This window comes from Citrus sinensis, chromosome 6 (genome assembly GCF_022201045.2).
Source record: "Citrus sinensis cultivar Valencia sweet orange chromosome 6, DVS_A1.0, whole genome shotgun sequence".
NCBI classification, from domain to species: Eukaryota; Viridiplantae; Streptophyta; class Magnoliopsida; order Sapindales; family Rutaceae; genus Citrus; species Citrus sinensis.
In genome coordinates this window covers 15837754-15851177 of record NC_068561.1, presented here as the reverse complement: position 1 = coordinate 15851177, position 13424 = coordinate 15837754, and the positions used below count along the sequence as shown (strand labels likewise).

The following is a 13424-nucleotide window of genomic DNA, read 5'->3' as shown; positions in this document are numbered from 1 at the left end:
TACTGCGTATATATAATAATTGATAACTAAAATAACTTTTTTGGTGGCTTAACATAATTGGTAATGATAATAATTTCTTTATATTTAATAACTTTATATTAGAAAATTTTAAATTTTCGTAATATATGTGAGGATATATATGGAATTGTATTAAACATAAAACGGATTCTCAAAATTAAATTTTGAAAAGCTATTTCTTCCCAACTTTTCAAAATCTACTCTACGAAACACAAAAATTGACTTTTGGATTTTTAAAATCATTTTTGAACCTCTTAAAAGCAATCCCAAATCTGCCTTGAATTGGATCTGCAATGTCTTTGTCTTGCTTGAATGATCTAATATATTATCTAGCAACAATATCGAACAAATTTATCTTCTTATCCAATGAGTACACAACTGATGAACTGGAGTAATTAAATAATCAAAACTCCTATAACCCAAGTCACAACAATTTAAGGGAATTTGCTAATTAATATTATAAAAGGGTAAAAACTTATTTAATCCATGTATTTTGAGGTTATTGTCCGTTTAATCCTATATTTTTTAAAATATCCTAAGATATCACTACCATTAAACTACCGACTCCCATGTTGTTACTTTTTATTCATTTTTGTTTACTTTTACGATATTACTTCCTTACGATAATGTTTTTTTTACATAAACGTCCAATTTTTTAGGACATTAATAAAAAAAATAATTTACTAACTCCTCAAAAGAATGTTCTACAAAAATTAATATATATTCTTTTTGTTGCTATTTTACTTTTGCAGTTAAATTATTAATTCATTTTTTTTATTGACGTCCAAAAAAGAAACATTATTATAAGAGGATAATATTATAAAAGCAAGTCAAAAGGAACAAAAGTAACAATAGAGGTGTCAATCATTTAATGACAATAATGTTTTGATGTACTTTTAAAAATACATGGATTAAATGGATACTAACCTCAAACTATAGGGACCAAACGAGCTTTTACCCTTTATGAAATGATGATTAGGAGTAACTAAATAATCAAAACTTCTACAACCCAAGTCACAAGAACCCAATGGAATTTTCTAATTAATATTATACAATATACAACAAGCTAACTGATGATTTTTTTGTATCTCACTTATGGCGTGTCTAATTTGAAGAAATAAAAGGATATGAGAGGAGATGAAAAGAGGAAATAAAGAAATAAAGGGGAAAGAGATGAATTTCAAGTCAAACCAAAGAATGAAATTGAGATTGACCGTCTCTTTCTCTAATTTTCTCTTCCCCTCTCTCATTTTTATTTATCTACCCTCCTCTCATTTATGATAACCAAAAATATGCTAAAACTTAATTGCAAAATCCCTTCCGAATTAAGCATATCATTTAATAAGAAAAACATTTATTCCCGAATTTACTACTAACACACCAATCACCTATCCATAGGTGATGAAAATTTATCTTGTATTTAAGGCCCATTTGGGATTGCTTTTCGGGAGTCTCAAAAATGATTTTAAAAAGTTAAAGTTAATTTTGGTGTTTAGCACCAGTTTGGGACTGTTGTCCCTTTTAAAATAATTGTTATTAGCTGTGTTGTAGAAATAATCAGCTGTGAATAGAATCAGTTAAGTATTTGGTAAATTTTACTGTTAAATTGCTGATAAAAATAAACGACTAAAATGCACATAGTGTAGGATAAAATTTACTTATATATATAAAAATATGTACATACAATATTTCTAATTGTGTATTATAATAATTTTAACTAAAAATAAAATTTATAATATATTGATTTTTTTTGTCTTAAAACAATTGATAATTAAATTTATAATATAATGAAACAAATTTAACAATAATTCGATCAACAAATTGATATTAATACATTTATATTGATGAATTATAATAAAAATTCATTAAAATATTGATTTTGTTTCCAATTTGAATAAGGATAATTTTGGGTTTTGGTAATGATTTTAAGGATATTTATGAAATTGTATAAAATGAAAAAATTGATTCTCAAAATCAGAATGTAAAAGCTACTCATTCCATGTTTTTCAAAATTAACTGTAGGAATTGATGATTTTGACAAAAGTGATTTTGATTTGTTTTTACCAACCACTAAAATTAGCTTTTAGATTTTCAAAATCATTTTTAAGCCTCCAAAAGCAATCCCAAACGGACCCTTAGTAAATTTTATTAGAAATGACTTTTGACAAAATCACCTTAGTCTACAGCAGATTTTAAAAAATAAAGGAATAGTGTTTCAAAATTTGATCTTGAAAATTACTTTTATACTTAATACAATTCCATATGTATTGTTATACACATCATAAAACCCAACATTATCATTATTAATTAGGAAATAAAATCATTAATTTTAAAGAGATTATTATTATTATTTCCAATTATATTGAGATAACAAAATAAAAAAGGTTACTGTAGTTTACTGTAGTTTAATAATAAGATTTACTAAATACATAAAAATGTTTTTAAAACTCACAGTATTTTTTAAAAGTAAATTTTATTAAACGTTTAGCTAATTCTCTTTATTGCTGATTATTTATACATTATGGTTAACAATAATTATTTTAAAAGTTACAGCATTACCAAATTGGCCCTTAAGCACTAGTGGTTTCAGCAACATCATGGAAGACAAGGGATCTTTGTAAAAGAATAATAATCTTATCTAAAAACCAGAGGCATCTAGAAGGAAAAGAGGCTGATTTTAGAATTAAAAGGACATTTTTATTCAATTGTTTCACTGCAGATAAAGGCGCTCCATACATGTGTTTATATATAAAGAATACATTGGTTACTATGGGAGAAAATAAAAATATATCAAATTAGCTTTAAAAATAAAATAAAATTAGTTGCAAAAAAAATTATCAAAATGATTGTTGCAAGGATATTAAAAATTGCTTTAAATTGGTTGATATTAATCTATTTATAAATAATAATTAGCAAGATTGTTGTAAGTTATGAAAAATACTATTTGTTTCATTCTGGTATTTATTTCTTAATTTGGTAATAAGTAATTATTGGTTAATTTGCTAATTAATTTTTTTAAAATAGAAATTCATGTTAGAAATATTGTTGTAAGGATATTATTCTAAAAGTAAAGAAAAGTAAGGGTAAGATTGTAATATATTTAATAGTAGGGTATCTTGAGGTATTTTTTAAAATATAAGAACTAAATAGGTACTTAAATTAAAACATAGGGAATATTTTACACACACACAGAGATACATACATACATACACATACATATTCACTAGTGAGAGTATCTTCGCTTTACACATTAAAATACAAAAAAAAACACAGATTTTAATATATAAAAATTTGTATTTTTCTATCTGTTGGTGTACAAAATCTTTTTTTTTTTTTTGTCTGTTAGTGGCATCTAAGGCACCTTCATTTTTTTCATGTGAACATGATTTTAAACCGTGCGTTTTAATAATGTTAGATTTTAATGACTATCGAACAATACAATTTTATAATGCATTCAAAAATAACTTTATTAAGTCACATGGCTAAACAATGTGTCTATATTTAATAAAGAGGGATATAATGGGTGATGATATCTCCACCCCATACTTTTTGTAAACCCATCACATTTTTTAGAAAATAATTACAAAAGTACACATTATTTTTAAAAAGTTTCAAATAAAAAAGAATTTTGGAGAATTAATTAATTAAACATATCTTAATTTACTTTTTTGTAACTTAGATTTTTTTTTATTATGTTTGATTATAGAGATTGCTTTCGCATAGTTTAAATGGACTATTTTACCCTTATAAAGTAAAATTACCAAAAAATTTACTTTATCTTTAGTATTTTCCTAATTTTATACCGAATTTATTGTTTCTAATACTACTTTATTAGTAAACTTATTAAACTTTAATTAAAGTAACTTAGTATCTTTATTATACAATATTTATGTAAATTATTGGATATCAAATTTATGTCATTTATAAGTAAGGGTAGTGAAAACAATAATTAGATTTCATTTAAAAATACAAGATTATAAGTCACATAATTAAAAACCTAAATTATTAGATACAATAATTCATGTTTATTGGGAGAATTGGTCATTTTATATCATAATAATAAATTAGCAAATTAACTTCTATTAAAATTTATGATCAACGATGGTCAGAGAAACTTAAGAAAAAAATTAATAGAATGATTTAATTAATTAACTATATAAAACTTTTATTAATTTATATTCTTTTAAAATATTGTGGAATCATTATAATTATTTTCTAGAAATAAGGTGGATTTGCAAAAATAGTGGAGTGGAAGTATCCCCAACCATACAAAATATATATTGAGATATATTCAGAGCAATAAGAATCTGAGCACGATAAATGAAATTGAATTGACTTGTATGTGTGAGTATAAAGCATAGCAATAGAATTGCTATTTATTAACTTTGTAATCTCCAATTAAACCAATGATATTTGCGAATTAAAATCCAAAAAAATATTTTACATTCAAAGTAGCTATGAGATGAATATAGTGTACAATGAAAAACTTCTGAAGGAAGCAAGTGTAACGCAAAGCAAAGGATTTTGAAACTCGGATGGTGTTGGAAAATCAGATTCGCACGATAGAAACAAATGATCGAAAACAAATTTTAGTAAAGAGCTGTTTTCAAGTGAAAGAGTAACACATGCCGTGTTTAAGGCGGTTGTATTTCGCATCAGGCATTGATGCACCTACAATACATATTTCTAAAGTGAAAAATGTTTAAATGATAACATCGTATAATAAACAGTATTATTACTCTATGTGCTACAGTGGCAGTATGAACAGGTCCTCCTCATATAAATAGATGTGAAAATGTTTACTTAGAAGGCAGGAAAATAGAGAGAGATTGCAAGTACTCTAGCAAGTCAGCTTTCTCTCTCTCTTCGTATAAAGTATAAACCCTTCTAGTAAGTCAGGTCCAAACGGCTGAGAGTTATCTATTATTAAATTAGGGATCGATTTGAACTCAAAAATCTAGTCAAATAAACTTATTTGAGACCATTCAGTCGTTATAGGCTCTGAGAGCTTATTTATTATTAAACTACAGAAGAAATGGCACCGTGTTTTCCGGTAAAGGCGTCTGGTAACACAAGTAAGTGTTCTTTATATAGCAATTTAGCTTTAACAATTATCTTTTTTTTTAAAGATCGAGAGTTTTATCAGTTGGGTATGCCTTATAATTTAATTTTTAGTCCCCTATCTCCCCCAGATTCGAAACCACTGGGCAAAGAATTTTATTCTGGTTAATTAGCTTGCTTTGTCTGAAGCCTGAGATATGTTTTTCAATAAAATTTCAGGAGATATGGAGTCTACTCCGGTGAAGATATCTGGTCACCGCAAACTGACAGGTTTTAAATCAGATTACGTTTTTATACGTTATGCAAGTCCTGATGAATTGAAGAGCTACGATCGGTTGGATTTCGGTTTGTTCGGCCGGAGTTGGGTTCCTAATGTTTCTTGGGCCATCGCATTTATTCCCAGAGCAAAAGAGAATAATTGGAGAGCTTACTTACCTGATCCAAAATCAAATATTATAGGATCCGGAGACTCGCTTGATGTTGTGGCATCTGGTTCTACTAATGGAATTTTATATTTTGTTGACGGAAAAGGTCCTAAAAAACCTGCCATTCATGGCGTTAGAACTACGGTTCAATTGAACCAATTGAAAACTGATAAACGTGTGGGGTCTCATGGAGGTTGTCTTGTTTTGGAGATTAATCTTTTAGATGCACACAATAGCGAAGATGCTCTTACTAATTCATGGGATTTTGATGGTCAGCTGTATTGGAACTTATATTTAAATTGAATTTTGTAAGATAAGGTAATGTGTCAATGTATTGAATTATAGTAATAACAATGATGAGATTACCTCTAGATCTCGTAGAAACCCTCATTAGTACGCCAATAAAAGGGATTCTAGTATGTTGTAATAAGTATTGTACATAAGATTCCTTAGTGTGCCTATAAAAGGGATTCAAGTCTGCCGTTGTAAGGGGCAGAGCCCCTTGAATAAGTAAAGAAGTTTGCTTTTACAAATCTGGAAAACATGTAGACCGGGTTTCCCTTCAAGTTCTTATAATTTTTCATATACATAATAGGGCTTTTATTTTGTTTTCAAGGAAATGTCTGCATATTATGTACAAAGATAATGTCGTGTAAATATATAATGAATTTACATGACGTTGTCTACCTGTTCCAGCAGTAATAATGAATTTTGCATCCCATGAGAAACGCACAGAATTTAAGATTTGTAACCAACATCAATAAAATTGAAAAAGAATTTTTCATACCTTTTTTTATTTTTTTATTTTTGTCTGAACCACAAGGTGGTCCTAAGTGGGCCCCAACTGTGGGAGACACATTTAATCCCGTACCACAATTCAGACTAATTCATGCCCGCACCGGGTCTGCCCGTAAGGGATAAAATGCTGGCCAAAGTGGTGACTTCATACGAGAGCGGGGCTTAAACCCTTAATTTTTTACTTCTTTTTTTTTTATTTTGACCACGAGGTATCCTGGAGAGGGCCCCAACTGTGGGAGACACCTTTAAGCTTGTACCACAACCTAGACTAGTAATCCTCACTCAAATCAGGAGGCACAAGTTCTCCCAACAAATGTGACTTCCCTGCGACTCGAACTGAGGAACAAACCCAGTCAAGCTACTTAAGGGGACTACATTGCTAGTGGAGCCAACACTTTGTTAATAGGCTGTATGATTTCACTTGCACATAGAATTACATCCTCTTGCTTTTGTACAAGTTTTTCTCCAAAATGCGAATGGTTTCACTTGCACATATTTCCAAGAATGTTCAGAGAATTCACACAAATATTTATGATAAATTTATAAATTAGTCTGGACTAATCAAAAGTTGAGGGTCTCCACTCATACGTGCTAGAGACATCCTCAGCTCTCTAATATATTCGGACTATATTTTTGTTCTATGTCGCCCTCTTGAGGGATCTTCCATATTAAAAAAGGGGAAAATACCAATTATCATGCGTAACCCACTAAATTTATGAGTAATTAATGTGTATTAAAGATAAAGATAACCTAAATTAAGGTCGAGTTCTTATTAGCCAGGGACGGCATTTATTATCTTGGAGGCAAAACATTTTCTGACATCTCATTTCGAATTTAATTTTTTGGATGAGTAGCATTATAAAAAAAATATATGAATAAATCCTATAATTAAGCTTCTCTGAACATTTCTTGGTTATGTTTTTAATGATCGAGATAGAGACATAATGGCCTCTCTTGTAGGACTTTTCTATGGGTCGGACCCTGAAAGTCCTTATTCTTAATTGGAAACCTCCCGAAATGAATTGTGAAATTAGCAAACCTCCCCAAATGAATTGTGCAAAAGCTAATTTCAATGGTTTATCAAAAGGAAGCCCAGGTGGGCTGCTGCAGGTGGCTTTTTTCGAGATTCTAGCGGATACTTTCTTGGGGAGTTATTCCATTCCTTTAAGAGATAATACAGCCTATTATGCTAAGATTTTTGAACTTTTTGCTAGAATGTAATTTTATGTTGATTGTACATTTTTTAAACAATAAGTCACTTCAACCTACTTGAACTTTATAAAATTGTCAGTTGAATTATTGTCACCTTCTTTAGCCAGATGGACTTTAGAATTAATCACTATTTTCGTGACCTTAATTATATAGCAGCTTGTTTGGCAAACCTAAGATTAGAGTACTCTACTGACACTTGGTGGAATAATCTACCATATGATATTTCTAAATTTCTTTCTAATAATTAATGGAATTCCTAGTTACCGTTTTTCTTGAAATTGTTCTTTCTACTTTTTGCTTATTTCACTGTCTATCTTTTCATTTTTTTTATTGTTGTAACTTTCTAACTATTTTGAGAGATAAGACTCATTATACCGCTCTAAGTAGGAATATATTATTATTTATCTTCAATAAAGTTGCTTTAGCGGCTGAGGTTTATTTTTTAAAAAAGAAATTCTCTGAACATTCATGCAAATATGTGCAAGTGAAACCATTCGCATTTTGGAGAAAAACTTGTACAGAAGCAAGAGGATGTAATTCTATGTGCAAGTGAAATCATACAGCCTATTATGCTAAAAATTTTTAACTTTGTGATTATATTTTTTAAACAATAAGCCACTTTAGTCTCGTTGAACTTTATAAAACCATTAGTTAAATTATTGTCTTCTCCTTAGTTAGATGGACTTTAGAATTAGTCACTATTTTCATAAAGTTAATTATGTAGCAGATTGTTTGGCGAACCTAGGATTAGAGTGTTCTGTTTATATTTGGTGGGATAATTTACTAAATGAGATCTTTAGATTTCTTTCTAATGATGTTAATGGAGTTCATAATTACCGTTTCTCTTAAATTATTATTTTTTTTTTGCTTTTTTCTTATTTCACTATCTATCTTTTTATTTTTCTTTTACTGTTGTAACTTTCTAACTGTTTTTAAAGATAAAACTCACTGTCTCCCCTAAGTAGGAGTATAATATTATTTATCTTAAATAAAATTGCTTCATTAGCTGAGGTTTATTTATAAAATAAAAATTAAAAAAAAAAGTTTCTCGGAACATTCATGCAAATATGTGCAAGTGAAACCATTCGCATTTTGGAGAGAAAGACTTGTGTAGAAGCAAGAGGATGTTACCACCAACACCAAGTACACATCGACAGAGTTAATTGAATGACCCATAGCCCAATTAGCCATATGATCGTCAAGCACAGTACCCATGGGCTGACCCAATTAAGGCCCAGGAGGGGCTTCAACCCCCCTGGGCCATTAAGTTTTCTTTTAAATATACTATAAGCCCTTCTGAAAGAGTTAGATAAAAAAATTTGGACATATTTTTTATATATTAAAAGACTTGTAGTTCAATGGTAAGAGTGTTATTTAATGGTTTTAAAACCTTAGTTCAAATCCCATTAGCTCCATTATTTTATTTTTTTAAAATATTTTGTGGAAACTACTTCGGAAAATGATAATTTCACGCATTTAAAATATTACTTCGAAAAATAATATTTTTTTACATTTAAAAATAATAATTTATTACTATTATTATTTAAAATTTAAAAAAGTAATAAAATTTGAGTTTATAAAACTTAATATGTATTCAAGTGAACATTAAAAAAATCTAAGTTAAATAAATTTTTTTGAGCTAAGCCCCCCTCATTTCTAAGTTAAATAAATTTTTTTAAGCTAAGCCCCCCTCTCATTTTAATTTCTGGATCCGCCACTGGCAGTACCCTTAATAAATGTATGAGAGAACCGATATTGTATTGACTTGACCACATTTAGACAAATAAGACACCTGTTTTCGACCCACCAATGAGTCTTTAATTCCGAATTAGCAAACAAATGAAATACCAACATGGAATCACTCTTGAGGGATAGAAATTTCAGCCACGCTGCTCACCTAACTCCATAGCTGTAATTGCCACAACAGCCTCTGCAATATATGATGTTGATTAACACAAAAATAGTCCACAATTTCCCAAAAAAGCACCAAGATGGCTCCTAAAAGCTCCACCACACAAGCTAGAGAAAATATTCCATGAGACAGGCTCACCTCAATGCGCTCACCGTGAAGTATGCCCTTACCTAAAAATTGATTGCGACATAAACAAGTTTAATTGTTCAGTTGCCCCCAAAGGCGTGATTGGATTGGTTGCAATGTAGTTGTAGCCTCTACCAAAATCTGGGTTCGATTCTTGAAGGTGGTAAGAAGATAAAAATTATATTTGAGCTTGCCTACCCCCCTTACCTTTAAAAGAAAAAAAAAAGTTTAATTGTTGGGTTCAATTTGAATATTATATTCATTAAGGCTGGCTTTCTTGTGCAAACTGGATTAACTCGTAGACTTTATAGAGTAATATTCTGTAATCGGTGTATACATTAGATTATTGGACTACATTTAATGAAGTTAAAATAACTAATAAAATAGAATAACCATGTTGAAATTATTAACTTATCAGTAGAGGTGGCAAAAATACCGGGTACGGTCCGGGTCCATTTAATGAAGTTAAAATAACTAATAAAATAGAATAACCATGTTGAAATTATTAACTTATCAGTAGAGGTGGCAAAAATACCCGTCCGGTCCGGACCCGGACCGTACCCAGGCGTTGCGGGCCGGGTATTACCCGGTCCGGGTATGAAGCCGGGTCGGTCTTGGACATCACTTGATAAACCCGGAACCCGGATTTTATTTAAAAAAATTATAAAATACATATTATTTTAAATATTTTATATTTATTTAACTCATTTATTATACATATATAAAGTTTTAAACACTTAAAGTTTATATTTTCATATCAATTTTTATTGAAATAAATTTAAAACTTATAAAATTACTAAAAAATAAAAAATATATACACATAAAATATTAAAAAATATAAAATTCGGGTACCCGAATTAAAATCCGGCCCGGACCCGGACCCGGACCGGTTGCATCCGGGCAGGGTCCGGTCATGGCAATACCTGGACCCGACCCGGGGTTTTATCTCTACTTATCAGTTTTTGGTGGTTGAGGCATTGACTCACCTAATGCATACTCGTGTCGTCTGACTCAGAAAAAGCAGCCTCTGATCGGACAAAGTCACAACCGCTATTCATTTGTTTGCACTCCAGTTCCCCCAACCGTTCTGGATTTGTTTGTATTCGGGTTCCTTACTGTATAAATACGTGGGAAGAAGAATGTCTTGTTCGAATAGAGAGTGTACGTAGAGAGAAAAAAGGGGGGGAAAAAATTCAGAAGCTAGCGAGATATGGCGGTAAAGGTGTCTGGTCATCGCCAATTGAGAAATTTCAAATCAGATTACGTTTTTATATGCCATGCAGATCATGAACAATTGGAGTGCTACGATCGGTTGGATTTTGGTTTGTTCGGTCGGAGTTGGGCTCTCCACATTTCATGGGCCGTCGTATTTGCTCGCGGAGTTAAAGAGTAAAACTGGAGAGAGTATTTACCGCACTCGAGATCAAATTTTATGGAGACCGGAGACTTGTTTGACGTTGTTGCATCCGGTTCTAGTAATGGAATTTTTTTTCCGCCTCCCATAGGTGGTAATACTCATGGCGTTAGAACTATGGTTCCATTTAACCAATTCAAAACGGATCATAGTCGTGTGGGTAGTGATGGAGGTTGTCTTCTTTTGGAGATTAATCTTTTAAATGTCGATGCTTACAGTGGAGATGTTAGTACGGAGTCTAGTAATTTTGATGGTCAACGGTATTGGAACTTGTATTTGATGAATTAAAATATCCTAAGATGTGTGTGTGTGTGTGTGTGTGTGTGTGTGTGTGTGTGTGTGGCGTGATAATTAATGTCAATGTCTTGTTAATAACATTACCTCCAGAGAGGTAAGTAATACAGTGTGATGATTGTAATGTATTCTTGTTGTAGGATTCCTTGTGTGTCTGTGAAAGGGATCCAATTAAGCGTGTGTTGCAATGGGCAGTGCCCTTTGAGTCTAGTTTTTGAATAAATATAAAGAAAGTTTGCCTTTACTATCAGATCAGAATATGCTCTGTCTATGGCGCCATCTTTAGGGATCCTCCATGTCTGACAAGGGGATAGATCAGTTTCCATCCATAACTCGAAATAAATAAATAAACAATCTCTGAGTAAATAGTTGCTATTAAAGAATAAAGATACTGATGTAGATCAAAGTTCTTGTTAGCTGCCCTAAGGGGTTTCCTATCTCGGAAGCAAAGATCTCTGATATGAAAATCACAAAGAGACCCCAAAGTCATACAATATCTGATATGAAAATCACTGAGAGATTCCAAAGTCAAACAATTAATATGTTAATATCTCATTAGTCATTTGGAATATAATTTTTTTGACGAATAGCATTATTAAAAAAAAAAAAATTAAATCCTATTCAAGTTCTATGAACGTAGCTCATTCTCTCATTTATTAACAAATCTTGATTCTTGCATAATGAATTGACTGGCATCTGGCAATACTCTCACCCGCTGATCTTCATGAGTTCAAGCACAAAAATCTGAAATGAAAAAATTAACAAATAAATAAATTTTCGTATTAATGAATAAATGGACAAACACGAAGCCTCAACCTCGAGAAATTCTAGAATTCCTAAGATGTATTACAACCAATTGTGCATGCATGACATCTGTAATTGAATTTAATACAACCATCACTTGCATGATGGTTTTTTAAAATAAATACACACATGTCATGGCATTATTTGCTTATTATATGGCTGGCATGGTACCTCAGATGTATTCTAAAATTTCTTCCCAACCTCAATGATAGAAAGAGAAGATCCTAATTAATTCAGTCAATGAATTACTGAAATTTCTCTATTCTTAATTAATGATCTGAAAATTACTATCATTCGGAGACAAAATGTTGAAATTAAAGTCTTAAGTGAGACTCACCCAATTACACACAATTAATACATTTAAATCTGTAGCATCTTTCTTTTAATTTTTTTCTTTAAATTAAACAATCAGTAGTCAGTAATATAAAATTTCATAAAAAATATGGATACTCAATGTATTTTTATAGTACAAATAATCTCATTTCATAAAAATAAGTTATTGAATTAAAAAATACTTAAATCTTAAATTAAATTAAATATAATTAATTTCCTTTCAGATTATTATTATTATTATTATTATTATTATTATTATTATTATTATTTACAATAGATCATCCGCAGTTGAATTTCGAAAATACATAATAAGTCATATTCAATTCAACCCTTCAAAATTCAAACATCGAGTGAGATTTTTAAAATAAATATTACATTCATAATTAAAAAAAAAAAAAAGAATCACAATCCTTGTTTGACTTACAAATCATCCAAATCTGGCGGCGCAAGACATGATCGGTAAACCAACAAATAAAAGTATAAAACCACAAAATGCAATGCTAGAATAACTTAATATAAGAAAAATTATCCACATTATCATTAGATTAAGCCTTTTGGAACAAAATCCTCTCATGATCTGAGCTTTACTGAATTTTTAAAGATCTTCTACCATGTGTCTTTTAGCGGTAGCGTATGGGTAAAATTTATTTATTTATTATTTATTTTTTATTTATTAACAACCAATCAGAAATTGAGTGGTTTGCTCAGAACATTATCAGATCATGAGAGAATCTTAATACAAGTCTTTCCTACCATTTGACACAAATAAAAAGAGCTATCCTTACTTTAAAAAGAAATTAAACATGTTACTTTTTTTAGACCTATACATTAGTATCACATTTTTAATATCTTAACTTTTTAAACTTTGGAAGAAAATCTTAGATGGCGTTAGTTTTTTTAACTAAAATATAAATTCATATAATATCTAAATCAGGGGTGGGTTTAGAAAATTGATTCACAGGGGTAATATTATAATAAAAAATAAGAATTCATAAAATTGACCACAATATCAAATTTTTTTATAAAA

The 13424-nt window shown here is 30.1% G+C and overlaps 1 protein-coding gene across 1 annotated transcript; it reads left to right on the top strand.

The window, feature by feature from the left end:
• Positions 1 to 4833: 4833 nt before the first annotated feature.
• On the top strand, positions 4834 to 6183 carry LOC102611395 (uncharacterized). The gene is made up of 2 exons (XM_006480897.4): positions 4834 to 5093; positions 5299 to 6183. The coding sequence occupies exons 1-2, from the start codon at positions 5054 to 5056 to the stop codon at positions 5805 to 5807; spliced, it is 549 nt and encodes a 182-aa protein (XP_006480960.1). The 5' UTR covers positions 4834 to 5053; the 3' UTR covers positions 5808 to 6183.
• The last annotated feature ends 7241 nt before the right edge of the window (positions 6184 to 13424 follow it).